General features: G+C 34.0%; 1 protein-coding gene across 4 annotated transcripts in view; it reads right to left on the reverse strand.

Annotated features, from left to right (window-relative positions):
• Positions 1–27,490, reverse strand: part of CHD1 (chromodomain helicase DNA binding protein 1) — a 73,056-nt gene that overhangs the window by 25,587 nt on the left and 19,979 nt on the right. For all 4 annotated transcript variants that reach the window (XR_011235921.1, XM_069492004.1, XM_069492003.1 and 1 more), the window contains exons 3-18: positions 21,310–21,511; positions 20,183–20,296; positions 19,262–19,326; positions 16,519–16,665; positions 16,105–16,376; positions 13,640–13,865; positions 12,853–12,953; positions 12,453–12,631; positions 11,424–11,551; positions 10,470–10,686; positions 9,702–9,791; positions 7,981–8,171; positions 6,498–6,686; positions 3,963–4,125; positions 2,969–3,121; positions 110–181 (exon numbers count right to left, since the gene is read on the reverse strand). Coding sequence is in view for 3 of the 4 variants with exons in the window: in XM_069492004.1 (XP_069348105.1) it covers positions 110–181; positions 2,969–3,121; positions 3,963–4,125; positions 6,498–6,686; positions 7,981–8,171; positions 9,702–9,791; positions 10,470–10,686; positions 11,424–11,551; positions 12,453–12,631; positions 12,853–12,953; positions 13,640–13,865; positions 16,105–16,376; positions 16,519–16,665; positions 19,262–19,326; positions 20,183–20,296; positions 21,310–21,511 (2,509 nt within the window). In the remaining variant the exon portion in view is untranslated. The remainder of the gene's footprint in view (positions 1–109; positions 182–2,968; positions 3,122–3,962; positions 4,126–6,497; positions 6,687–7,980; positions 8,172–9,701; positions 9,792–10,469; positions 10,687–11,423; positions 11,552–12,452; positions 12,632–12,852; positions 12,954–13,639; positions 13,866–16,104; positions 16,377–16,518; positions 16,666–19,261; positions 19,327–20,182; positions 20,297–21,309; positions 21,512–27,490) is intronic.

Here is a 27,490-nt window from a genome sequence, read left to right on the forward strand (position 1 = left end):
TAAAAATTAAACCACAGATATGATTACTAAAAATATAATGTTCAAATAATATAATAATGTAATATAAGGAGTAAAGTAAAATTATTTAGAATCTTAAAAGCATTCATACCTCTGATCCCTCAGCATTAAAATGATCTAGAGCTTGTTTCCTCAGTTCCCCTTTTATTGATCCATCTAATCTCTAGAATAGAACACATTAAAATACTGCATATGAAAGAATCAAAATGTTAAAAAAGCAATTTAAATCAATTACAAAACTAAGTATGAAACCATGGCATGTCCTTAGCTAAGACTGTATGAGTGGGAAGGTCCTTATTAGGCAAGAAAACAATGCCCAGGCATTCTGTCTCCAGTCTGTGCTCCTAATCATTAAGACTGCTTTCTAGAAGAATAAGCACAGCATAGGCTGTCATACTATTCTGCCTGAGACCCAATGTAAGAGATATGTTTAACAAGTACACATCTGTTTACAAACATCTGAAACAAGTTTCATGACATGATGTACTGTGTTATACTCCCATATTTTATAATCTATTTCAATTTTATAATGTTGGTGCAACCGATTAAACTGATTCTCAGATCCATTAAGAGGTTATAACCCATAGTTAAAAAAAAAAAAAGAGTAAGTACAATGTGGTTACTGGAACAGCATTACTGTCATCTAAAAATGTAGATATGTAAATTACTGAGCCCCTCCTCAGACCTACTGAATAAGAAACATTGGCGGAGGGGTTCAGCAAAAGCCCTCCAGTTAATTCCAATGTATGCTAAAGTTTGAAAATTACTGATGTGAAGCACCATGGGCTCTAGTCAAAATAGCCTGCATACGAATGTCTTATTCATTGATTTGATTCTTCTCCATGAACTTTTTTTCCATGTCAGTTTACCTCTCAGTAAAATGAACATAATAGTAGTTCCTCCTTCATATACTGCAGAAGAGTCAGTGAGAGAACATAGGAGAACACTTAGCACAGTACCTGACATATATTAAGTGCTTATTAAACATTAGCTATTTTCATTTTAATTATAAATAGCAATTATTTCATAATTAACAGGTTATAGACTAGAAATAACATGCCTACTATGATCCATGCATATAACTGATGGATTAAACTAATATTTTGGGAAGCTGTCAACCTTTGCTTTGTTACTATATAAAGTTTAACTCTAAAAATGAAAATGTGAGAAAACATTTTTTTTTTTTTTTTTTTTTTGAGACAGAGTGTCGCTTTGTTGCCCTGGCTAGAGTGAGTGCCGTGGCGTCAGCCTAGCTCACAGCAACCTCAAACTCCTGGGCTTAAGCAATCCTACTGCCTCAGCCTCCCGAGTAGCTAGGAGGCTGTGCCACCATGCCTGGCTAATTTTTTCTATATATATATTTTAGTTGGCCAGATAATTTCTTTCTATTTTTAGTAGAGACGGGGTCTCACTCTTGCTCAGGCTGGTCTCGAACTCCTGACCTTGAGCGATCCACCCGCCTCGGCCTCCCAGAGTGCTAGGATTACAGGCGTGAGCCACCGCGCCCGGCCAGAAAACATTTTAAATACTTAAAATTCTAAGTGATTTTATCTTAAGTGAAATGGTCTAAATTATACAAAGTAGAGACAAAGATGTCTAAAGTTGAAAAAAATTAAAATAGTGTTGTTTCTTTTCCACTAAAATAAAAATTGTAATTAGTAAAAATTTTAAGATTAGTGGTATATCATTTATTGTGGCATGCCCCAAACCAAAATAAAATTTTAAATGATGCTGTCCGGGAAGTGATCTAGGAACAAGAAGGGATTAAGGGGCAGAGAACTGGTGATTATAAACACTTCTCCACTATTCTCTTGTTTGACCATATACACCAAATAATTCATTTTTTAAAAAAACAGCACAAGGCTGGGGGAAGGATGAAGAACAGAAGGATGCAGGGGATAGCTAAAGGGCATAAGTTTCTTTCAGAGGTTATGAAAATTTACTGTGCAATGACTACACATATCTGTGAACATAATAAAAACCAATGAATTGTACACTTTAAAGGGGGTGAATTGTGTGGTATGGGAATTATAACTCAATAAAGGTATTTATAAAATCCTCAACTAATGGCAATCTTCTATTTTCCCCCCTAAATGACTACATATTTCTCAACCATGTTCATATATCATCAAACACCAGTCCCTCATATCACTTACCAGAATAGTGATGTTGTATTTATTTATAATTATCTGCTTAATGTCTACCTCTCACAGCAGATTGTAAGCTCCAATAAAGCAGTGATTATGTGTGTTGAGTCCCATTGTTACTCCTATTTTACTACCTGCATTAAATATACACCATCTACTAGCTGTATATACTGAATGTCTGCTATGTTCCTGGCACTGTTCATAAAACTGCTGTAAGGATTAAATAAAGTAATAGATGTAAAATACTGAAGATAGCACCTGACTCTAAACAGTCAATGTTAGCTTCAGTTATATTGAACGCACTTCAATATAATTTCTGAACAGATGAAAGGAATATAAACCTATTTTGGTCTTTGCTTTCTTCCCTAAATTATCTAGCTTTATTCAGCAAACTATGCATCAGATAAACTATGAGCACACCAATCATCAGAACCCTGGCAGTATTTACAAGGACTGCTTAATGTTTTCCTTCCTCAGACTAATTCTTAATACATAAGGCTCCCTTTTTACATGTGTCCAATCATGAAACTCTGCCTTAGTCCAGTTTTTAAAATATAAAGAGAAAAAATTAAAATAAAGCAATTAGAGAAAAGAAAGAAAAATTGCTTTGTTGTTAAATGTAAAGTCAAGAAGAACAAAGGGAATGACAAATATAATTTTTTAAAGCAGATATATCTCTTTAAAGGAAAAGTACTATAAAAATTTATACTTCATTTACAAAATAATTTCAAAGGTAATTCTGTAAAATGTGCTCAGGAATTAGATGAAATTTAAAACAACAACAAATACAATGAAATGCTTACTTGAAAGGGAAACTGACGATATTTCAAATATTCTGCAAGTATATCTAACATCCGCACCATTTGAGAAAAAATAAGCACTCGATTGCCTCGTTCTCTTAGGCGAATTAACAGCTTGTCAAGAAGAATCAATTTTCCGCTACTACGGATTAAGTGCTACGAAAATAAATTAAAACTGTTATGTCAAAAGAAGCAAATGATACAAATTTTTCTTAACTCTTCAGTTGTTTTAATTATTTTAAATTGAGATTTTAAACTTTCCTAATGTTAGAAAATTATTTCAGTTTTCAAAATTTTCTAGGATCTTTACCATTTTGCTCTATGATTTTAGATAAAACCTTCCTTGCCATTTAATACCTACGTTTTTATCCTATTTTGAAGGGGAAAAATGTACTGTTTCACTTTGCTAATTATAGTTACTACAGTATAGTATTTCTCTGTAAATCTTAGCCAAAAAACAAATACACTGGAAGAAGCAACAACTAAGCAATCAAGAGGTTTAAAATGAGTAATAAGTAAATATATTCTAATGTTTTACATATCAGTTACTGATTCTAGCCCCTCAATGCACTACTATAGCTGGATTGCAGCTGTAAATTCATACTTCTGAACTGTCCTTCAGAATTACTGGGAAGGGGAAGATCTGAGGCCAAGACGTCCTTCTTTAGACTACCATCTGCCAAATCACAAATTTAACATAATCATAATCAATGAATTCTAATTATGAACATATGGGATTTTTATGGATAAATTACTATGGCCCATGGTTTGCGAGATCTAGTTTTAGAAAATTGATCAAAATAATTAGATAAATTAGAATTTTAGAAACTTTTTACAAACACTAAAAAATAACCAGGACCATTATTTAAAAGCCTCATTAACTAAGAGAACTTCTAACCAATATATAAAAGCACTGTACCATTTTCACTTATAACTGAAATAAACTTTTCTAGAATTTCACTTTACCACAAAGTAATAACAATTTAAAATTTCTTACTTGTAAGGCCTCCTGTTTATTATAGAATTCATTATTATCTGGTGGTTTAATGAGGTAGCAATGGTTACAACATTTCTTTAGCTCCATCATAATGTTCAAAAAGCCTGAGGTACTGCCCTTGGAACCTTTGCTGAGGGCTTTGTAATTCCTAGTTAAAATCCATCTTTAAAAAAAGAAATCATAAAAATGATGTTTAGTAGAACAATTACCAGGATGAATTCTAAAACCATTTTTAAAAGCCCTAGTACCAAAGCAAAACTGTACCACTATGAAATTCACAATTGGAGATACAATGGACTCAACCTCTTTCATAAGACTTATGAAAACACATAACTTGTTACCTGAACCATTAACAATACACAGTAAAGGCTTAATGTAACATAGTGAGTATAGTGTACTAATACTTTTCTCCCCAAATTTGCTAAAAAGATGGTCAGTTGTATTATCTACCTTAACCTTACAAATTTCACTGCATTAGACAGCTAATGAAATTAGATCTTTTGCACAGATCTCAAAGAAATCTCACGAGGATACCTGGTTAGAGCTACATTTCCTTCTCTTAATTGCAATTACACAAGACATATATAACTTACACAAAAAATTTTGGTGCTATTTTACTACTCCTAACTACTTATAACATATCCTCTCACCATGACCTACTTTCTCTCCTACCACCTTTTATTTTCGTTTTCTTCCTTTTTATAAGGTTAGTCTTCAAAAGCACTTGAAAGTTCTGATAATCTAGTTGTCCAGCTAATTTCTTTTTATTTTTTTAGTAGAGACGGGGTCTCGCTCTTGCTCAGGCTGGTCTTGAACTCCTGAGCTCAAACGATCCGCCCGCCTCGGCCTCCCAGAGTGCTAGAATTACAGGTTTCAGCCACCGGGCCTGGCCAGTTCTGATAATCTAGTATACACTTGCTTTCATTTCCACATGCATTACCACGTATTATTCAATGTCTCATTGGAATAAAAAGCAAAATGGAACCCATAGATAATGCTCAATGTCATGAGAGGTAATTTATTTTTCCTTATCCAGAAAGAAATTTCTTTTGAATTACTCTGGAGGTGATATTCTAACACCTTTTATATAAATTTACGGCAGTATTTTATTACCTTACTTACCAAAAAGTACCTTGAAGACTAAGTTCAACATCCATGATACATGACTAGCATTAAGAGAATTACAGGTCACTATGTCTTTCAACTTTTCCAAATTTCAACAAATAAAGAGTATTACTATTTTTCAAAGGAATCCCATACTAGAATTAGAATATCATTTTGCACTACAAAGTATATTCTTGCCATAAATTAAAACCTGATTCTAAACAAACATCTAGATCTACATACCAATACGTAGGAAATACAGGGGATATTGTTAAACTATTCCAGAAAGATGTACTATGCAAAAAAATAGATTGTAGAAAAGTTCTACAGAATAATTTTCCTCATCAAATAAACTGTAAGAAAAATGACAAAAAGAGGAACCTATAGATAAAAGACTTAAAGAGGCAAATCAATTGCCACATGAACCTTAGTTCAATCCAAGGTTCAATTGAACCTTAGTTCAATTCAAGAAAACTTTAAATAAAAGTCTTGAGACAACAGAGAAAATTTCAACGCTTATACTGAACACTGGTATCAAGAAAGCACTGTTAAACTTTTAAAGTGGTATTCCTAGGTTTGGAATGTGAAAAAAATACAAAATTTTAAAATGGGTCATAGTATAAAATCAGTTATTAGAGATAACACAGAAAAATATGTATGGGTGGAACAATTATCTCTGATTTGTCTCAAAAGGATAGGGAGTGGGAGAAATGGGGATGGCTAGAGATGAAACAAGACTGGCTATGACTTAAAAATGAAGATGAGTGATGGATACATGGGAATTCATTATATTATCCTATTTTTGTGCATGTCAGAAATTTTCCATAATTAAAAACCTAAAAGTTATGCAATAGATATATTTTTAAATGTATGGTGCTTAAAGATTTTGCCATAAAATATAAATGTTCCTGAGACTCCAAGTCCATGTAGCAATATATCTCATTTTATGCAATTAAATATTTAAACAGATGTTAGAACAGATTTTCCTTTTTGAAAAACATTACTGTATAGATCTTGACATAGAAAATTTACACAAGCTATGATTTATTAGTATTTTTCCAAAAGCAGAGGACCCAAAACTTTGTTCTAAGTTTCCTTCTCTGGCCTCTACCCTCCATCTGTCAATTATCATAGTTACATAATACCTTAGTATGATGGAAATCCTAACACTTAAAGAAACTCTCTATAAGGTAACAGTATAATATCTAAAACAGCAATTAATGATGTTAGAAGATGAATTATGATTTTGGATATGCCACTGAATCTCCCTTTGCCCCATTATGCCACAGAATAAAACTATTCTAAAATTCAAGAGTTGCTACTGCTCTAAGACACTATTTGTGGAGAAAGTAGAGGTGCCACGATGAGGACAAAGACAGGGAGGGTATTCAGAATTAAATGTTCAGAACATGTGCTCTGTATGCAGCTTACTTGTAATATTGTTTCTGTAAAGCACTCATTTCCATTCTTAAAATCTGCTCAACCTTGGCAGGAAGAGATTTTTCCACATCTTTCTTAACTCGGCGTAACAAAAACGGCTCAAGCTCCTTGTGGAGGCTCGCATAACCGTATTCTCTCCCTTTGCCATGTTCTTCTTCAAAATCTTCCCAGGAAGAAAACCTTTAAAATTTAAGAAAGTGGAACAATCACTGAAAAAGTCAAACTGCATATGAGATTCTTCAAGGTAGCCATATGTAAACAAAATACTATTTAAAAAAATACTATAGATTTTTAGTGAGAGAAAATTAGCTTAAATTAATCACTTCTAAAAATGTTCCTCCCAAGAAGTCCACTGTGTGTGTGTGTGTGTGTGTGTGCACACGTGCGTGCATGCGTGCAGAGATAGAGTTAAATATAAGTAGTTGTTTTATAAGTTTTGATTCTCCTTGAGTTAAATGTATATGAAGTATTTTCAGGCATGACAGTAATTATCACTAACATATTTCTCAAAAAATGTACTTTTAAAGTTCTGGATCTATTGAAAAATAACACATATGTGGCTTTGGGCAAGTTATTTAACCTTGCCTGGGCTAGCTTTCCTTATTTAGAAAATTAGATTACCAGTAACCTACTGTTATTGCTAGTATAAAGAACTGGTATGGGCCGGGCGCGGTGGCTCACGCCTGTAATCCTAGCACTCTGGGAGGCCGAGGTGGGCGGATCGTTTGAGCTCAGGAGTTCGAGACCAGCCTGAGCAAGAGCGAGACCCCATCTCTACTAAAAATAGAAAGAAATTATATGGACAGCTAAAAACATATATAGAAAAAATTAGCTGGGCATGGTGGCGCATGCCTGTAGTCCCAGCTACTTGGGAGGCTGAGACAGGAGGATTGCTTGAGCTCAGGAGTTTGAGGTTGCTGTGAGCTAGGCTGATGCCACGGCACTCACTCTAGCCTGGGCAACAGAGTGAGACTCTGTCTCAAAAAAAAAAAAAAAAACAAAAAAAACAAAAAAAAAAAAAAAAAAGAACTGGTATGGTTTTAGTTTTTCAAACAGGTATATTTTGAACACGTGCAAAACCAACTGCTGTAATTTATTACACATGACTTAAGTTTATGTACAAAATTGATGCCGGGCATGGTGGGTAGTGCCTGTAATCCCAGCTACTCGACAAAGTGAGGCAGGAGGATCGCTTAAGCCCAGGAGTTTGAGGTGACAGTGAGCTATGACTGCACCACTGCACTCCAGTTGGACAACAGAATAAGACCTCATCTCTATATTGAAAAAAACAAAAAAAGTTCACAAAATTAAAAAATTCAAATACTATTACAAACACTACCTGACCCCATTTCCTTTTTCCTTCTTAATAATTTATGATCTAAGGTTTAGGGCAATAAAGCTTATTACTGACCTTATTACCTGCATTGATTACTTTTTCACTATTATCATACAAAACTATGATTAAAATGCTTACTTTTCTGGCATAATGAAATGCAGCAAAGACCAGAGTTCTTTGAGGGAGTTTTGTAGAGGAGTTCCAGTGATAAGGAGACGGTGATTGGATTTAAAATCTATTAGGGTCTTATACAGAAGAGAGTCATCATTCTTTAATCGGTGTGCTTCATCAACACCTATAAATGCCCAATTTAGACCTCCAAGGAATGCCTTAAAATGAACAGAAAAGAAATTAATATTTTGAGACGAAAATGAAATTCAAATTTAGCCTTCCCATTTAATTTAAACTCTAATTATTAAAATGAGGCAAATTAAAATTAAAAATAAACTTTTATCTAATTTGCAAATAAATTATTTAAAGATTTTTTGGAATCTTTAAATCAAGTAACTATGCATTCCTTCTATGATTAATTTAACCATTAGGGTGTAATATCAAGCCAAAGTTTTTACTAGCTTATAAATTAATAATAAAGGAGAAAAACCAACAGAACCATTTAAAAATTTTACAAGAGGTTTTTAGCCTAAGTCCAGTAGAGGTCTCTATTAACGTCAACGTAGAGAAACTATGATAGAAATTTGGAACAGTGTGTTACTCCAAGAGTAGGTATAATTCACTGCATGACTTTTATGAACTGTAGCTCTCTAATACATAAACTTAGGTCTCTTTCTTAATATAGGCCTCATTCTGCTACTTAATAGTTGTGTGACCTTAGGCAAGTTCATTAAACTCTTTGAGACCTTCTTGAGACAGACTGACTTTCTTTCCAATAAAGTACAAAAAGTAAACATCTTATAAAATAGATGGGAGAATTAAATGAGGCAGTAGCTATAAAACATTTAAAACAGTACTTCACTGCTTCACTAAGTGGTAGCTTAATGCTTTTTGGTATCTTCCGCCTCTTTACAAATCAATAGATACAATACAAATTGGTTCATTTAAGTCAAGAGTTGGCAAGCTTTTTCTGTAAAGCTGTGGTCCCCAACCCCAACACCCCCACCTCAAACCAGTGGCCTGTTAGGAACCAGGCTGCAAAGCAGGAGGTGAGCAGCAGCAGGTGAGATGGCTTCATCTGTATTTACAGCTGCTCCTCATCGCTCACATCACCACATAAGCTCCACCTTCTGTCAGATCAGTGGTGTCTCTCGTAAGAGTGCCAACCCTACTGTAAACTGCGCATGCTGAAGGATCCAGGTTGTGTGCTCCTTATGAGAATCTAATGCCTGATGATCTGAGGTGGAGGTAAGGTGGTGATGCTAGTTCTGGGGAGTGGCTGCAAATACAGATTATCATTAGCACAAAGGTTTGACTGCACAATAAATGTAATGTGCTTGAATCATCACGAAACCATTCCCTGGTCCATGGAAAAATTGTCTTCCATGAAACTAACTGGTCCCTGGTGTCCAAAAGGTTGGGGACCACTGCTGTAAAAGGCCAGGTGGCAAATATTTCAGACTTTGCAAACCAACACAATTTTGAACAATTTTATTTAATTTTAAATAAAATTAAAATCCATTCAAAATATACAATATGGTCTCTGTCACATACACTTTGTAACCCACCTTTAAATGTAACCCTTTAAACCCTTTCAAAATGTAAAAGCCACCCTTAGCTCAAGGGCCTTAAAAAAAATAAGGCTGTAGTTTTTTGACCCATAATTTAAGTTGCCCTCTCATCCTGTTCACAACATATGATAAAGGAAAAACTGATAAATGAACAAAAAGACATAGGTTAATACATACCTTATCCTTCAATAATATTTCATAAGTTGTTAACAATATATTAAATTTTAATCGTTTGGTCTGGGGATGCATCCATTCATGAGTTCTTATCTATTAAGAAATTTGAAGGACAATTTTAAGACAAATATTAGGCAAAGTATACTTTTTCTTAAATATCTAAAATTAAAATCCATTCAAAATATACAATTACTATGCATATATTTATGTAATAAAATAGTTAATTATTCATTATATAGTCCAACACACTATGTTAATCTTATAAATAGAATGTAAATACCAAGCACATCAAAATCTTCTATAAAAAATGAAGTAAATATAATTTTAACACGCATCTTTCACTAAAAGTTCTCATTTAACAAAACACAAGTGATTAATTCATTTAATAATATAATATTTATGGATGAAATATGATGTCTTGGGTTTACCTCACAATGACTAGGAGGATACAGTAGTGTGTATAGGAGAAAAAAATGAAACTAGCAATAAGTTAAAATTGTAAAACTGGAGATGGGAACATGCTGGTTTATTATACTCCTCTTCTATCTGCTCTCACATGTATTTGAAATTTCCCATTAAAAAGTTAGAAAAAAAATATATGAAGTAATACTAAACAAAAATTGATTTTTATTATAGCCAATTAAACATGTATTTAGTATTTATTTGTGGCAAGTTCTATGCCAGAAACTAAGACTATAAAGACAGAAGAAAAATACTTATCCTCAAAGACAAGTATGTCTTGATTTCTAAATTTGTTGACAAACAACTTACCATGTTTCTGCTGTTAATGTCACCTAAATAAACCACAGCATTCATCTGAGAAGCCCATGTTTGAATCTCCCTTTGCCAGGAAGTGAGAGTAGAGAGTGGTACTACTAATAGAAAAGGTCCATATAATTGATGTTCATGAAACAAATAGTTCAGAAACGAGATCGTCTGTATTGTTTTTCCAAGGCCCATTTCATCAGCAAGTATGCAACTATTTCCCCTACAAAGTTAAAAAAAAAATGCATGCAATAAAAGATTCAAATATACAAAGAAACTTTTTTTATATTACACATGTTTAAATGAAGTTAAAATTAATCTGATAGGTATTATAGAGAATATCATTTTTATTAGCTGCAAATAATAAATGTAAAGGCATCTGGCTAAAGACTTAATCACTAATAGTGTAAGAAAAGTAAAAGGAGTTGACCATTTTAGGCCAAAAGAGGCTTGAATATTAACAGTTACTATATTCAATCAATTATGAAGCTGAGAATGCAGTTCATCTACATATATTAAATAAGTAAAAGGTATATAGGAAGAACGTGGGTAAAAACCATAGCTAAAATGCAACCTAGAGAGTCACAAATACTCTCAAGAGTAGAGTGGGGCCACAGGAGAGAAGAAAAAAAAAGTAGAGGACTAAATGGATATTAGAAATAACTAGGAAATGTAAGAAATATTTCAGGAACAGTGGGGATGGGAATGTATACACATTCTGATTTTTAAGTTGAATAGAAACATATTTAAGAACTGCAACAATCAAACAAGTTAAACTCAAACTCCGCTGAATTTTCTTCCTAGTATGTAGTAAGTACTGTTTATATAAACTAGGAAACACGAAGATCAACATATAAAATGTCAAAGGAATCCTTTATGTTAATGAAAATCTTTTCTGAATCCTGTATTTGTAAAATTCTTACTGTCTCAAATTAAACAGATGATTCAAAATATACTTACTTGCACCAAGAATGAGCAAGCCAATTTAAACCATTTAGTTGATAATCTCTTAATTCTAAAGCCTCATGTCCTCCAATATAGGATGGCTGCTTCTTCAAAGCTACAAACCTTGGCCTTTGTTTTAATACCTTTAGTAGAAATAAATGTTAATACGTAGAATTATTAAATATAAGAAATTATACTAAAAGATGAAAATCTCGGTGTTCACTATAAATTTTGAAATTTCACCTAAAATCATCAAGCTCAGAGATTCCATGACTTAAAATACTTCTGAGGATTCAAAGAATATTGTTTTCTACTACTCTAATAAGAATGCACAGTGAAATATTGTGCTTTATTTTTTTAAACAAAAAATGACAGTGAAAATTAAGTTCCTACCAAAGTACATGGCTCTCACTAATTTCCACAAGCAAAGGATATGTTAAATTTGTTCATAACCATTGCTCCATCCCCAAGCTAGAAATAAACCATAAAACTGGCTTAGCTTCCCATTCAATTTCAGATTTCTAAATTACCATTATGAAGAATTTAATTCAATCTTGTAATAAGGAAAGAAATCCTAGTAGTACATAGATCCTAAAACTATCATAATAATTTTAGATAAATTATGAAGATTTTGAAAGTATTGTGCACAGTAGTCATGGATACTTTCTTATAGGTATGTCCCTCTTTCTCCTTCCCTGCCTTCAAAGAAAAGTATCTGCTACCTTTTAAACCAAGCAAATCTCTGGTTCTAAGGAATTTTCCCTACTTGGTTTCCCCAACCCACTCCTTACAACTACCACCATCACCACCACTTTCTGACATCTTTCATCACCTTTCTGACATAGTTCCACTCACCAAAGATAAAAGATAATGCCACCTTTAAGATCAAATAGCAATTACAGGAACCTCACTTCCTGCAAAGACTTATCAACCAAGTATTCTCTCTTGGTCTATTTAAAATCAGGATCTAATTATCTTATTAAGGCTTATAATATTTATTATGCATAGATACACTTTTAATTAAAAATGTCAAACAATACTCACTTTGCAATCTTTAAAAGGAGTGGTTTTTGATTGGTTCCTGCTAAAATACTCATCAATGCACGCTTGAAACTTTTTGGAAATGAGAGCTCCATCTTCCCAGCTACATTCTGAGTATGGAAGGCCCTGCCATTTGCAATAATAATCAGGATAACCAGCTGCTGACTTTTGATTGGAATGAGCTGTGAGATAAACCAGGCATTTATTTATTTTTACATTTAATCTCAGAAACATAATTCTTAGTAAAAACTACACAAGTAAAAATTATCATCTAGCTTACCATACTCTATTTTAGTAAGAGGAAGCAATGGAATTTGATGTGTAAGCAGTAAATTTATGACTTTTTTCAGATTATTTCAAGCATAAAAAGATAAAAATTTAATAAGAATCAATTATTACTAACCAATTATACGTTCCACTATTTGATATTGTTTATGTAGATCATCTGTAAGTTCTTGCTGGCAATTATAATACTCCACATCTTCTGGAGAAGCATTTTTCAACCTGAAAAATTATTAATCCAGGAATAGACTTCAAATTCTCCCATAAATAACCCATCCCCCCTCCAAACACTGTCTATAGCACAAAATTTCTCATTTTGCCCCTTTCATGTGGGCCAAGTTTGAACAATGGAGAAATTGAAATAGAAATAAAGCATCAATAATTTTTAACTTTAAAATGTGTAACATAATGTATGAGACACATTGAATGTGACTGTTACCAAGAAGAGGTTTAGATATAACTACCCCTAAGAGTTTTACCTTGAGATGGAAAACATTCATCCTTCAGCATCTGCTGGGGATTGGTTCCAGGATCCCTTGCAGATGCCAAAACCCATGGAGGCTCAAGTCCATTATATAAAATGGCATAGTATTTGCATTTAACCTATCCTCGGATATGCTTTAAATCATCTCCAGACATACTTATAATATCTAATATGATATGAATGCTATTAAGTAGTTGATATATCATATTGCTTTTTAATTTGTATTATTTTTTTCCCCCAATTATTTTTAATTAGTTAGCTGAATCCAAGGATGTAGAACCAGTGGATACAGAAGACCAACTATACTATAAAGTCTACAAATGGTTATTTTAGGCTATCATTTAATTCTTGATTATGTATTCCTTATTAACAAAAAAAGTTTAGTAATCTTTGAACTATAAAGTATAGTATAGAGCATATTTACCATCTTTTTGTTTCCTGATCTTTTTTCTTATAATTATCCAATTTTTTCATTCCTCTAACATTCTGCTGCTTAAGCGTTTCTTCAGTTTCCCAAGTGTTGTGAATATGCGACCATCCTTTCCATTTAATTAAATACTGGACCTCTCCTGGTTCCTTGTTTTTTTCAAATCCTGCATTTGGGTCACCATCTGCTTCAACTGCATAGATGGTTGTAGTAGCACCAGTAGCTGAAAACAAAAGCATAAGACCTTCCATGTAATTCTGTTGGAGGATTATTTTCTTTTAACCCAAAATTTTAAGAATAAAAATACAAAAACATATACTCTCTTAAATAAGTAAAGTACCTGGGGTTACAGAGACTTATGGGAAATTATATTACACACAGATAAAAGAAACTCAGAATTTTAAAACTAAAGAATTCTCTCATTTAATCCCCTCAGTTTTAGAAACGAAAAAAAGGTGAAAAGACAGGTACACCTGAGATCGCAGTTAAAGGTGAAAACCTGTAACTGGGAGACTGATAACTGGAAATTAAAATAATTAAAAATTACCTTGAAAAACTATATGCCAAGATAACTAAAAATAATGTACATATTGAAGATGAAAGGAAAAAAAATTCAAAAACCCAGTTTGTGAAATTGAAAGTACCTAAATAGCAAGTATTAGGTCATTAAATATGAAATGTCCGATTTCGGATCAAAAGTGTAGTTTATTATATCTCAAACAAGAAGCAGTACAATTAAGCAAAGTATGTGCCTAAACTATCAATGGTTTTGCCATCTTAATGGAAGCTTGTTTATGCCAGCAGCAAAGAAGCCTGGAGAGTGAGCAGTGATGAAATCACAAAAGGCCGTTTTCTGTAGCTTGTTGAGAATTGAGTATTTTTCCTTGCAAGAAGTGACCCAAAGCCCGGAAGAAGTGGTAGTCAGTTAGTACAAGGTCTGGTGAATAAGGTAGATGACAAAGAGTTTCCAAGTCCAGCCTCTGTAGTTTGAGCAGCATTGTTTGTGCGATGTAGTCAAGCATTGTCTTGCAAGAAAATTGGCCTGTCTCTATTGACCAATCTCAGCTGCCTAATCTTAGCAAGCATCCTCATCATTTCATCCAATTGGTTGCAGTACATTCTGTAATCAACTGACCAGCTTTCCTGAAGCTGAAGTGGATAATACCAGCACTGGACCACCAAACACACATCATTAGCTATTTTTCAGTTTTGTGCTGTGTTTCAGCACTTCATCTTTATCCAACCATTGTGCTGAATGCTCGCGATTGTCAAAAAGAATTCATTTTTCATCACATGCAACAATATGGTGTAGAAATGGTTTGCCTTCATGTCGTGACAGCAAAGAAAGGAAAGCTTCAAGATGATTTCTCTTCTGATGCTTGTTTAATTCATGCGGAACCCATCTATCCAGCTTCTTTACTTTGCCTCTTTGTTTTAAATAGTCCAATATTGTTAGAATAGTAACGTCAAAACCTTGCTGCTAATTCACATGTAGGTTGAGATAAGTTCACTTCCCTTACAGCTTTGAGCTCATCATTATCCACTTTGGTTTCGGGTTGGCCACGTGGTTCATTTTCGAGATTAAGATCACCAGAACAGAACTTCTCAAATCATGGAGGTACTATGCATTCATTAGCCACATCCTCCCCAAACACTTTGTTGATATATCGAGCTATCTCTGCTGCACTGGTTCCACAAGGGAACTCATATTGGAAAATAACATGAATTTCTGATTTATCTACAGTTTCACAAAAACTGCTCTAAAAAAATTTTTGAAAGATAATCACAAGCCAAAATGTGCGTTTGAAAGACAGAGGATGTACTTTCACAATAAAAATAAAACACAAAGTTGCAAAGTGAAATGTCAGAGATATCAATTGTCAAACTTAGTACTTAAGGAAATCAAACATTTCATACTTAACACATTAACTGTCATTAAACTGTATTTAATTCAGGCTAGTTTTGAGCCCCGGGTCTCATAAAGCATATGCAACTCACACATCTCTTTACCTTGAGCTGAGTGAACTATTTTTCAAATTGCATATAACTCATGCACAGAAAACAATAAAAAATAAATTTTACATTAAATTAGAAAGGATCATTTTGTTTTTCAAGTTTTTATTCTATTTCATAATAAAACACTGTGGTCCCAAGGAAAAAAAATTTGTTTCTAGCATGGAAGTCAATGTGTTAATAACTTAATATTTAGGTATAACAGTAAAACCCAATATACAAGTTAGAAATTTTCTAACTATCCACAACATATGACTTGGAGTCAGGTGGATATCTTCTGAAAAGAACATACTCAAGCTAAGCAAAGTGTATTTTTATAAGACATAAGTAAAATAGAATAAAATCCACTTTCTTAGTTTTCAAAACTGAAAAATCTTCAAGAAATACTTTATTTACTCTTGTAAATATTATTTAAATAACCAAACAATGTTTTTTTTTTTTTTAAATACCTCCTTTTCTCCCAATCCTACAATCCATAAACCTTTCTATTGTTTCAAATTCCTCTTCCTCAGGTTGAGGAACGTCCTCTCCACAGACTTCCAGTAGGTCATCAGAATCTGTTTTCATTTCTTCATCTTCCTTATAGCTAATATTGACAGTTGCTTGGCGACGAGAACTTCTTTTATCATTATCATAATCCTCTTCATCATCATCATCCTCCGATGAATCAATCTGTCTCTTTTTTTGTCCAAGAATCTTCTTTCCATTTTTTGACTTAGATCTAGGGAAGGACAGGGAGAAAAAAACAAGCGTTTTACAGAAACACTAGCATAAAACAAGATTTCACAAACTATATACAAAAGAATTAATACCTTCCATAATCAACAATTTTCACCATCAAACTGATACCATACTATACTCACCTATTTGGAGGTTTTCTGCTTTTGACTTTGTTTTTTGGCTCATAATCAGATTCCGTTTCATCACAACTGCTTTTATCTCGTTCTTCAGATTCTGAATCTGAACCAGACTGAGATGGTGATCCTGACCCAGACATTTGCCAATCTTCACTGTAGATAAAATTTATAAAGTATTTTTATTTATACTTACACAGCAAATTTTACCCCTAATAAAATACAAAGATGATCAAATCTATATACTGTTGCTTTCCCTCATGCTAAAAAACATTTAGTACCTGTAGAGTAAGAGAAACACTGGAAAATATTATTCATAGATTTTTCTCATAACTCAGAGTTTAGTTATACCTCAGTGAACAGCAAATAAATAAATATTTTATTATCATTATGGATGAAAATGTACTATGCAAATTTAATGAGACACAGGGTTTAATTTTGAAAATTATATATAATTATTATACTTGCCCTCTCAAAGAAAAAGATTCTAATCACTTCCATTTTCATTTTCTAGGGGCTTTTTTAAAAAACGTCTTTTAAAACTGATTTTTAAAATAGTACATGTTCATTAAAATACAGTATAGAAAATGTAAAAAAAAAAAAGTATCAATAGTACCATCACAACCAACATTCAATGATTACTTTAGTTAGTCTATTTCACTCCAATCAATACATAAAGAAAAAATACTGGATATACATGTTAATATTTTGCTATCATATAAAGTTCAAATGAAAGATACACACTGAATTCTTATATATGTTACATCCTGTTTCAGCTACTGCTTCTGCTCCATTGCTCTGAATCGCTTACATCAATTATGACTATGTTGAAGGTTATATAAGCAAACACATATGATAATATCTGTTCATGATAAAAACAGTATTAAATAGAAACAAATTTCTCTATATTTTGAGATCTTTTTAGGGCTTGCGCATTGGAAGTAGCAATAGGCAGGACGTATGAAAAAGGTCTCCATTTTATATTTTTATAGGGTAAGTTAAAATTTTTACATTCTTTTTTTTTTGGCCATGTAAAGGACTTTACAAAATTTTTATATTGAAGCAAGTCTATGTCATTCTAAATAATGCTTATCGTTTTAAAAAATATTATTTGCTTGCACCCATACTAAGTTTAGAAATTATCAACTCAGTGGAACAGTTAAACAGCTATGGGGACACAGTAGTTTATAACATAATGACTTTGCATTTAAAAATTAGAGAACAGATCTATGGAAATTAATTAGAATGCATCATAACAATAGAAGATTAAAAACATGGTACAGTAAGATTCATGGAGGATAAACTAGTCTATTAATAGGAATACCAGAGAGATTTACAGAATAAAAAAGAGAAAATGGCCAGGAGCAGTGGCTCACGCCTTTAATCCTAGAGCTCTCGGAGGCCGAGGCAGGAGGATGGCTTGAGGGTCAGGAGTTTGAGACCAGCCTAAGCAAGAGCAAAGATAAGCCAAAAACAGAAAAAATTAGCCCAGCATGGTGGTGCATGCCTGTAGTCCCAGCTACTCAGGAGGTTGAAGCAGGAGGATCGCTGGAGACCGGGAGTTTGAGGTTGCAGTGAGCTATATGATGATGTCACTGAACTCTAGTCTAGGCAATAGAATGAGATTCTGTCTCAAAAAAGAAGGGAGAGGGGAGAGGGGAGAGGGTAGGGGGGAGAGGGGAGGGGAGGGGAGGGGAGGGGAGGAGAGGAGAAGAGAGGAAGAAAATCTGAAGATAAAATGACTAAATTTTCAGAACAAAAGACTAATAAAGATATGAACCTTCACATTAAAGCTGAATTAATCTTGTGGGAAACATACGTAACAAATCCAAACCTAGGCACAAAATGAATGTGCAAAATACCAATGACAAATAGAAAAATAAGAGATAAGACAATGAAATGATGTTTCTAAAGAATGAAAGAGAAAAAATATAAACCATTTAAATGTATATGAATTGAGAATTTGAAATAATCTTAATACTGAGTTAAAATCTTTAGGAAATTATAGTGGTTTCTAATTGAATGCTATAGATGAAGTAAATTTCATATGCAGATGTATAGTAGGAATAGCTATTAACACAAACAAGCAGAATCACCCCAAAATCAGTCCCTTATACTCCTGTTTCCCAAGTTACTAAGATCTTCTGATATTATGACTAAGTATACCCTTAAAGTTTAAAAATATAAAGGAGAGAGGGGTTATGGGAAATAAAGCAGTGGCATAATAACCTCGGGTGGTCCCAGAAAAATAAATGTTAAAGATTAAAGGCTTATTAGCCTGGCACAGTGGCTCATGCCTATAATCCCAGCACTTTGGGAGGCTGAGGCAGGAGGATTGTTTGAGCCCAGGAGTTCAGGACCAGCCTAGGCAACAGAGCAAGACCCTGCCTCCACAAAAAATCTTTTAAAAATTAGCTAGCCATGGTGGTGTGTGCCTGTAGGTCTAGCTACTCAGGAGGCTGAGGCAGGCCGGGGAGGAAATCACTCGAGTCCAGGAGTTCAAGGTTACAGTGAGCTATGATTACACCACTGCACTCCAGCCTGGGTGACAGAGAGAGATCCTGGCCTTATAAAAAAAAAAAAAGGAAGAAACAAAGAAAAAAAGAAAAAAAATTAAAGGTTTATATAAATTTATAAAATGCCATGAACCAAGAATTTACAGGGCTACTTTTGGGAACAATTTTCATAAAGCAAGAAATCCAAAATCATTAGGATTATCCTGATAAGAAGTCAACTGAACAAAATGACGTACTCTTTATGCTTTTTCCTTTTGACCTCACTTGATGTATCATCAGAATCTTCACTGCTAGAGGAATCCTGTAGGAAAATATAAAGTCAGTATCATCCATAAAAGGTTAGAATTTAACCATATTATCAAACTTTTACTTGCTATACAATTTAACATTCGCCTTGTAACAGTCCCTATAGAGTCTTTTATGTAGTTTTATTTATATCTTTAATTAGCTTAAAGTAATTAATATTTTTATTGCAAATTAAGATAGTGAAAATAGGTAAGTATCACAATGTCAGCACTTTGTATAAAAACTCAAAATCTGCCATCTCTGGAGACTATTATTATTGCCTAATATGGCCACAACAAGAAATCCTAGTTGGTAGTATGCCAAATTTTGAATTGGTTTTTTTTCTTCACCATTAGTTTTTGATAACAATTTTTCCTGAATGTTTTTCTGCAAACACATACGTGTGCTTACACACAGAGAGGAACCATTAATAAATTATTAGTCACAGTCCTAGTCTATCCTTTTTAAAATATTATGTTGAAAATTCTGTTTTAATATTCTATACAATTATAAATATGATTTAATGGTATAATATTCCTTCATTCAAATATGTGTGTGTACATATATATACTCAGTATATGTCATATTTAACTATTTCCTTGGATCTCATATTTATTTTATTTCCAGTTTTGCCATGATGAGCAAATGTGCCTAAATTTCCCACTACTTATTTTGGATTAATCCCTAGAAGTGGAATTAGATAATGAAATACCTAGATTTCAAGATTCTTGATACGGATATTTAAACATAAGTATTTCCTATTTATTCTTTCAAAACACTTGTTTTCACACTTTGAATAATTTCATAAAAACTAGTTAAATGATTAGTCATCATGTTTACTTTTAAAATAATAGCACATAATGGAAGCTCACCTCTTCCGATCCACTATTAGATGAAGCTTGATGTTGCTGTTGTTGCTGCTGTTGCTGCTTCTTGAGCATTGCAGATCTTTGAACGGCCAGAATACTAGGACTAGATTTCCAAAACTATAATAGAAATATGAACCAGTGAATGATGAAGTGCTGAAAAAACTGGAGGAAAAAGATTAATTTATTGAAAAATTGGACTAGCATTTTCACTACCTCAAAATAATAAATTATTTTCCCTACTCACATTATGTAAGACAATATCATTGCAATATAATTAAAATAAAATGCTGAGCTTTAGTTATATATAAAAAATGTGTCATGTGTTAAGTTTCACAGACAGATGGTATCAATCAATACCCTCTTGGTGTTCAGTGCATTATTTTCAAAAACAAAATGATAATATGCTAAACTAATGCTATTCATAGTGTGGTTACCTATTAGTGTGAGGTGAAAAGGCAGAGTCAGAATATAAGTCAACTATGTCACTGGCACATTGTTTTAGCTCAGCTGACTTTTTTTATGGCAAGATTTTCTCCATGAAAGAATATGTATTGATTTATATTCTGGTCTTCAACTAGTATCTTATCTCATTATGGACTGGTAGTCTGAATAACACTGTATACTACCATGAAACATAATACAGACGTTTTAGTATATATTGTAGTAGCTCGTTTCAAACAGAATAACCCTTAACCTATTCTACCAATTCATCTTTGAGGAATCTGAGTTCTACTAAATCCTCTTACTTTTGGCAATAAAGTATGTCCTTTGAAGATTTTCAATGCAGAAATCATGTACTATATAAGGTTCACAAGTAGACCTCATGAAGACTTTAATTTTTATCTGAGACAATGAATATTTATCAAACTCAATTTCTGCCTAAGACACCAAAAAAGTTTTACTTGTGTATTTTACACTTGCAGTTTTATACTTACAGACTACATCTCTTCCAAGTCTATTAGTCCACAAACATACAGCCACAGGTTTGAGAATGACCAAAAGTAAATTTTAATGTCTAAAATGTTTTTTGTTTTTTTCTAAAAGCTAGATTAAGAATGGTATAAAATCAATCCTTTAAATTTTCCCAAAGTAATGCAAAAAAAATCTACTTTTCATTGGCTATTTATTACCTCAGCTCCATCAACTTTCGGTGGTTTTGCTTGAACTTTGTTTTCTCGGGAAGTGTCTGACTCAGACTCTGACTGACTGCCTGATTCAGATCCAGAGTCAGAGTCACTGCTACCTGACTGGCTACTGCTTCCATCACTACTGCTCCCAGAACTTGAACCAGATCCAGAGCCTGAGGGTGACCCAGAATCGTCATCCGACTGGCTACAATGTGAAAATAAACAGATTTCAAACAAAATTCATTAGGAATTTAATCTTTCATAAATGTCATCAAAAAGCCCCAAATCATTAAATTTTATTTTATATTTCAACTCTCCGTGGCCAAATAGAAAAAGTAAATTAATTTAGTTAATCTATACTAATAAGACATATTTGATAGATTTAGTACATTTCTAGCTAAAATATAAGCACTAATAAGCAAAATCTACCCATGTAGAGCATCCTGGGCTAGAAATTTGGGAAAACAAGAAGTTTAAGCCATGGTACCTACCTTTAAAAGCTATTTAGCTCTAGTAATTATAAAGCAGGAACTGTGTCAAGATTAAATGTGTTAAAAATTCTTACAGTAACAGTTAGAAATTTACTTGTAGCTTCTGCTTGTTTTCAAGATTATATCTCTGTTCTCTCATACTAGGAGAATATAATTTATTATAATTGGGCTATGATAAAATGTAATTTACTTTTAAAAAGTCAGCAATACTGCTTCTGTGAGAAAAATCACTTAAATTCCTTAAGGTTCTGTAATAATCTTAAAATAGCAACAAATTCTCATATTTCCTAACAGCTATATATATTTACATGTGAACGCAATTAACAGCTCATTGAGGAACTATGCTTTTTTTCCATTTCTAATTCTTAGTCCAAAGTAGCCTAGAAATGGTATAGGACTAAACAGTTGATTTTGTAAATTATTATTCACCAAGGTCATTTGTTTACATGGTGCTTACATTTGAATTGTTGAAAACCAGGGCATTAAATTTCTGATACATATGGTAGGGTCAGCTTTTGATGTAATTTCATCTGGCTTTTTGAGAAACCACAGGTAATACAGTTTATGCATGTACAAGAAAACACAAGGTTCCTGTCCTCTCTGTAATTTTCAAAAATGCCACCAGATGGAGGTATTACTCTAAGAAAATAGACTGCAAATTTACAGTAATTCTTTCTCCAAAGCAAGGACTTAAAAGTTTCTGCATGGAAACAGAGAAATAAGTTTGCAGAAAGACTTTTGATTCCACAAGTTAGATACATAGATGCTTAAAGCATGAACAAAGGCCAGGTACGGTGGGTCACGCCCATAATACTAGCAATCTGGGAGGTGAAGGCAGGAGGACTGCTTGAGGTTGGGAGTTGGAGACCAGCCTGAGCAAGAGAGATGATCCCATCCCTACAAAAAACAGAAATATTAGCCAGGCATGGTGGTGAGCGCCTGTAGTCCCAGCTACTCAGAAGGCTGAGGCAAGAGAATTGCTTGAACCCAGGAGTCTGAGATTGCAGTGAGCTATGATGATGCCAGATGCACTCTAGCCGGGGCAACTGAGTGAGACTCTGTCCTAAAAAACATTATGATAATATAGTATGAACAAGCATACCCATGTTTTTAAAATCTAATGGAAACGTGCAAGAAACTGGAGAACATTATGTTAAGTGAAATAAACCAACCACAGAAAGTCAAATCTCACATGTTCTCTCTTATATGTGGGAGCTAAATATTAAAAACAACTGAGCTCATGGAAGCAGACAGTAGAATGACGGCTACCAGAGGCTGGGAAGTGTAGTGAGGAGGTTGGGGGAGATACAATGGGGATGGCTAATAGGTGCAAAAATATAGTTAGATAGAATGAACAATATTTGACAGCACAACAAAGTGACTATAATCAATAACTTAGGGTATACTTGAAAATAAAAGAATGGAATTGGAATGTCCCTAATACAAACAATGTTAAATGCCTGAAGTGGTGGATATCTCAATTCCCTGATTTCATTAATTCACACTGTATACCTGTATGAAAACGTCACATGTACCCTAAAAATATAACTATTATGTGTTCATAGCTAAAAAAAAAAAAAAATACAAAGTAAAACAAAAAAGTCTCCTGAAATGTTTTTCTTCATAGATACAGTAAGCAAAAATTTGCTTCTTAAAGGGTTATAGTATCAAGATCACTTCTGCCACTATTTCTACCCTCTCATCACATGGTTCTGGGATCCAAAAACAGCAGTGTACTTTTTTTTTTTTTACTTGAATCCTTTGAGAGAAATTTTAGCAAGGATTATTAGAGAAGATGTTTTTCCTGACACACAATTTTATTTTTTCTTTAACTCACTAGCGTAAAATAAATCTTCCATTTCAATAAACTTTACTGAAAACTATCATGTGTTAGGCACTGGGGAGACTGAGATGAGATAAGGTCCTCACCATTAAAAGAACTTATAACCTTGAGACAGTCAATGTAGACTGATAACTATCATTCTGTACTATATTTAAGACAATGGATCAAGGTGTGTGAGGAGCAATGAAGATACACTTAAATTTGATACAGTAGTCAGGGAACATTTAGAAGAAAGTGCTGTGAAATTAATTCTGTAGAAAAGAAGAGGTAAGCAGAAGGAGCATCTCTTCAACTGCTTATAAGCTTCTTAAGGGTACTGTTTATTTTTTTCCAGCATAATACCTTACATAAATGCGTGCTCAATAAATACTTGAAAAGTAGATGGATGAATAATTAAATTTGGGAGCCGTCATGGGCCTATATTCTTAATTATATTTTCATTAGTCATTTCAGATGCGTAGCTAGTAAGAATTGCTTTTCAACAAAACAAAATTCTTTTTTTTTTTTTTTTTTGAGACAGAGTCTCACTCTGTTGCCCAGACTAGATAGAGTGCTGTGGCATCAGCCCAGCTCACAGCAACCTCAAACTCCTGGGCTCAAGCAATCCTCCTGCCTCAGACTCCCGAGTAGCTGGGACTACAGGCATAGGCCACCATGCCAGGCTAACTTTTTCTATATATTTTTAATTGTCCAGCTAATTTCTTTCTATTTTTAGTAGAGACGGGGTCTCGCTCTTGCTCAGGGTGGTCTCCAACTCCTGAGCTCAAACGATCCACCTGCCTCAGCCTCCCAGAGGCTAAGATTACAGGCCCCAGCCTCCCAGAGGCTAAGATTACAGGCGTGAGTCACTGCGCAGGCCAACAAAATTCTTAAGTGAATACAGAAATCTTTTCTTATGTTCTTTAGGCAGAAGTAGTTCTAGCTGGAAATAAAAGCAACAGCCTGAGGCCAGGTTACTCTAATGGTGTAGGTTTATAATTAGAATGCCATTACCTTGGGTATTAGAAGCATTTATTTTATTGAGTTGCTCTTTAGAAGAATATGCAAAGAGTAAGGAATATCATAAGCTGCTATAGAATGATCTCCAGAATATAGTTAAGTGGAAAAAAAAACAAGATATAAAACAATGTTTACAGTATGTTTCCTTTGGATAAGAAAGAGAAATATTTATACATACTCGCTTATACTTTTTAAAAAGCAACAATGGCTACTGCTGTATAACAAACTTAGCAAAAAAAAAAAAAAAAAAAACCCCAGAAAAAGGAAAGGAAAAAAAAGCAACAAAGGCAGCATAAACTAACAACTAATTTAAAAATGGTTATCTACCGATGGAGGCAAGAGAGTACATGCAACAGGGACTGGAATAGAGTCTTCAGTTTGGAATTATACAAATGTTTTGCAAAATTTTCTTACAAAGAAAATTCAAAAAATTGAAAGAAAAATAAATATAGAGCCAGAAAAAAAAACCATATTTAGACATAAAACTCTGAGCTGAAGTAGGTAAAATGTCTCTCCCTAATAAAGTAATTTTACTTCAGCCAACTGCCGCAAATGTCCTTTCTAAAATAAAAAGCTGATCATGGCCTAACTTTATTTTGTAAGTCTTCAGTTTTTCTAAAACAAAGTTCAAACACCTATGAGGCTTTCAGAAATTTGTCTCTGCCTAATTCTCTAGCCTACTGGCAGCCACTTTCCCACTTAAACATCTAGTTCAAGCTATGGCAAACTACATGTAATTCTCTGAAAGGCAGTTCTCTTCACTTCCTGCTTTTATACCATTCCTTCTCTTCTCTTTCCACTGTAATTCTTTTTTTTTTTTTTTTTTTTTTTTTTTTTTGAGACAGAGTCTCACTCTGTTGCCCAGGCTAGAGTGAGTGCCGTGGCGTCAGCCTAGCTCACAGCAACCTCAAACTCCTGGGCTCAAGCGATCCTCCTGTCTCAGCCTCCCGAGTAGCTGGGACTACAGGCATGCACCACCATGCCCGGCTAATTTTTTCTATATATGTTTTTAGCTGTCCATATAATTTCTTTCTATTTTTAGTAGAGATGGGGGTCTCGCTCTTGCTCAGGCTGGTCTCGAACTCCTGAGCTCAAACAATCCGCCCACCTCGGCCTCCCAGAGAGCTAGGATTACAGGCGTGAGCCACCGCGCCCGGCCTGTAATTCTTGACTATCACTTCATGGCTACTCCTCCAAATCTCTTCTGGCTCCATCTCAACCCAACATTAAATTAAGTATCCTTCCTCAACACTCCCAAAACTTCCTGTACACACCACTATCTTGGCTCTGAGCATATGATGTAATGATCACTGTAGGATTTTGTTTTGGTTTTTGGTATCCTAAGACCACATATTCCTTGAGTGCTGGGATTTTGACCTATTGCTCTTTTGTATGCCGAGCACTAAATGAAACTAAATGAAGAACTCAGTATGTTTCATGGGTAGATGGATAACTAAATAAATCAAAAAGACATACAGGCATATATTCTTACATAAAACTCAAAAATTACCATTTGGTTATAAAAAAAATTTCTGAGCCCCAACTAACATTTTAGGTAATAACCCAAACTACTTATATTTTATATAACATGTCTGTACAGCACTTAAAAGTTATCCTTATTAAGTATATTATTAGGTCATTAAGTATGAAATGTCTGATTTCCTTAAGCACTAAGTTTGACACTTGATATCTTGACATTTTCACTCTGACATTTTTTGTTTTATTTTTATTGTGACAGCACATCCTCAGTCTTTTGAATGCATGATTTTTGGCTTGCGATTACCTTTTGAATTACTTTTAGAGCAATTTTTGTGAAACCACGGATAAGTCAAACATTCTTGTAATTTTTGAATACGAGCTCCCTTGTGGAACCAATGCTGCGCAGACAGCTCGAAATATCAGTGAAGTGCTTGTGAAGGATGTGGCTAATGAACGCACAGTACGTCAATGGTTTGAGAAGTTCTGTTCTTGTGATTTTAATCTTGAAAATGAGCCACAACGGCGACCTGAGACCAAGGTGGAAGCTATAATGGAAGTGAATCCATCTCAACCTATGCGTGAATTAGCAGCAAGGCTGGACGCTAGTATTCCAACAATATTGGACTATTTGAAACATACGGGCAAGGTAAAGAAGCTGGATAGATCGGTACCACAAGAATTAAATAAGCGTCAGAAGAGAAATCGTCTCAAAGCTTGCCTTTCTTTGCTGTCACGACATGAAGGCGAACCATTTCTACACCATATTGTTACGTGTGATGAAAAATGGATTCTTTTTGACAAGCACAAGCATTCAGCACAATGGCTGGATAAAGATGAAGTGCCAAAACACAGTCCAAAACCAAATATTCATCCACAAAAGCTAATGGTGTCTGTCTGGTGGTCCAGCGCTGGTATTACCCACTACAGCTTCATGAAACTTGATCAATCGATTACAGTGAAAGCCTACTGCAAGCAATTGGACAAAATGATGAGGATGTTTGCGATTAAGCAGTCGAGACTGGTCAATAGAGACAGGCCAATCCTCTTCCTAAAGAACGCTCGACCACGTGTTGAACAAACAATGTTGCTCAAACCACAGAGGTCGGACTTGGAAACTCTGTCAGCCACCACATTCACCAGACCTTGCACCAGCTGACTACCATTTTGTCCAGGCTTTGGACCACTTCTTGCAAGGAAAAATATTCAATTATCAACGAGCCGCAGAAAATGCCTTTCACAATTTTCTTGCCACTTTCTCTCCAGGCTTCTTCGCTGTCATCAAAACACACTACATTAAGATGGCAAAACTGTGTCAACAGTTTAGGCACATATTTTGATTAATTGTACTGCTTCTTGTTTGAGATATAATAAA

Source organism: Eulemur rufifrons, chromosome 17 (assembly GCF_041146395.1).
Source record: "Eulemur rufifrons isolate Redbay chromosome 17, OSU_ERuf_1, whole genome shotgun sequence".
Lineage (NCBI taxonomy): Eukaryota > Metazoa > Chordata > Mammalia > Primates > Lemuridae > Eulemur > Eulemur rufifrons.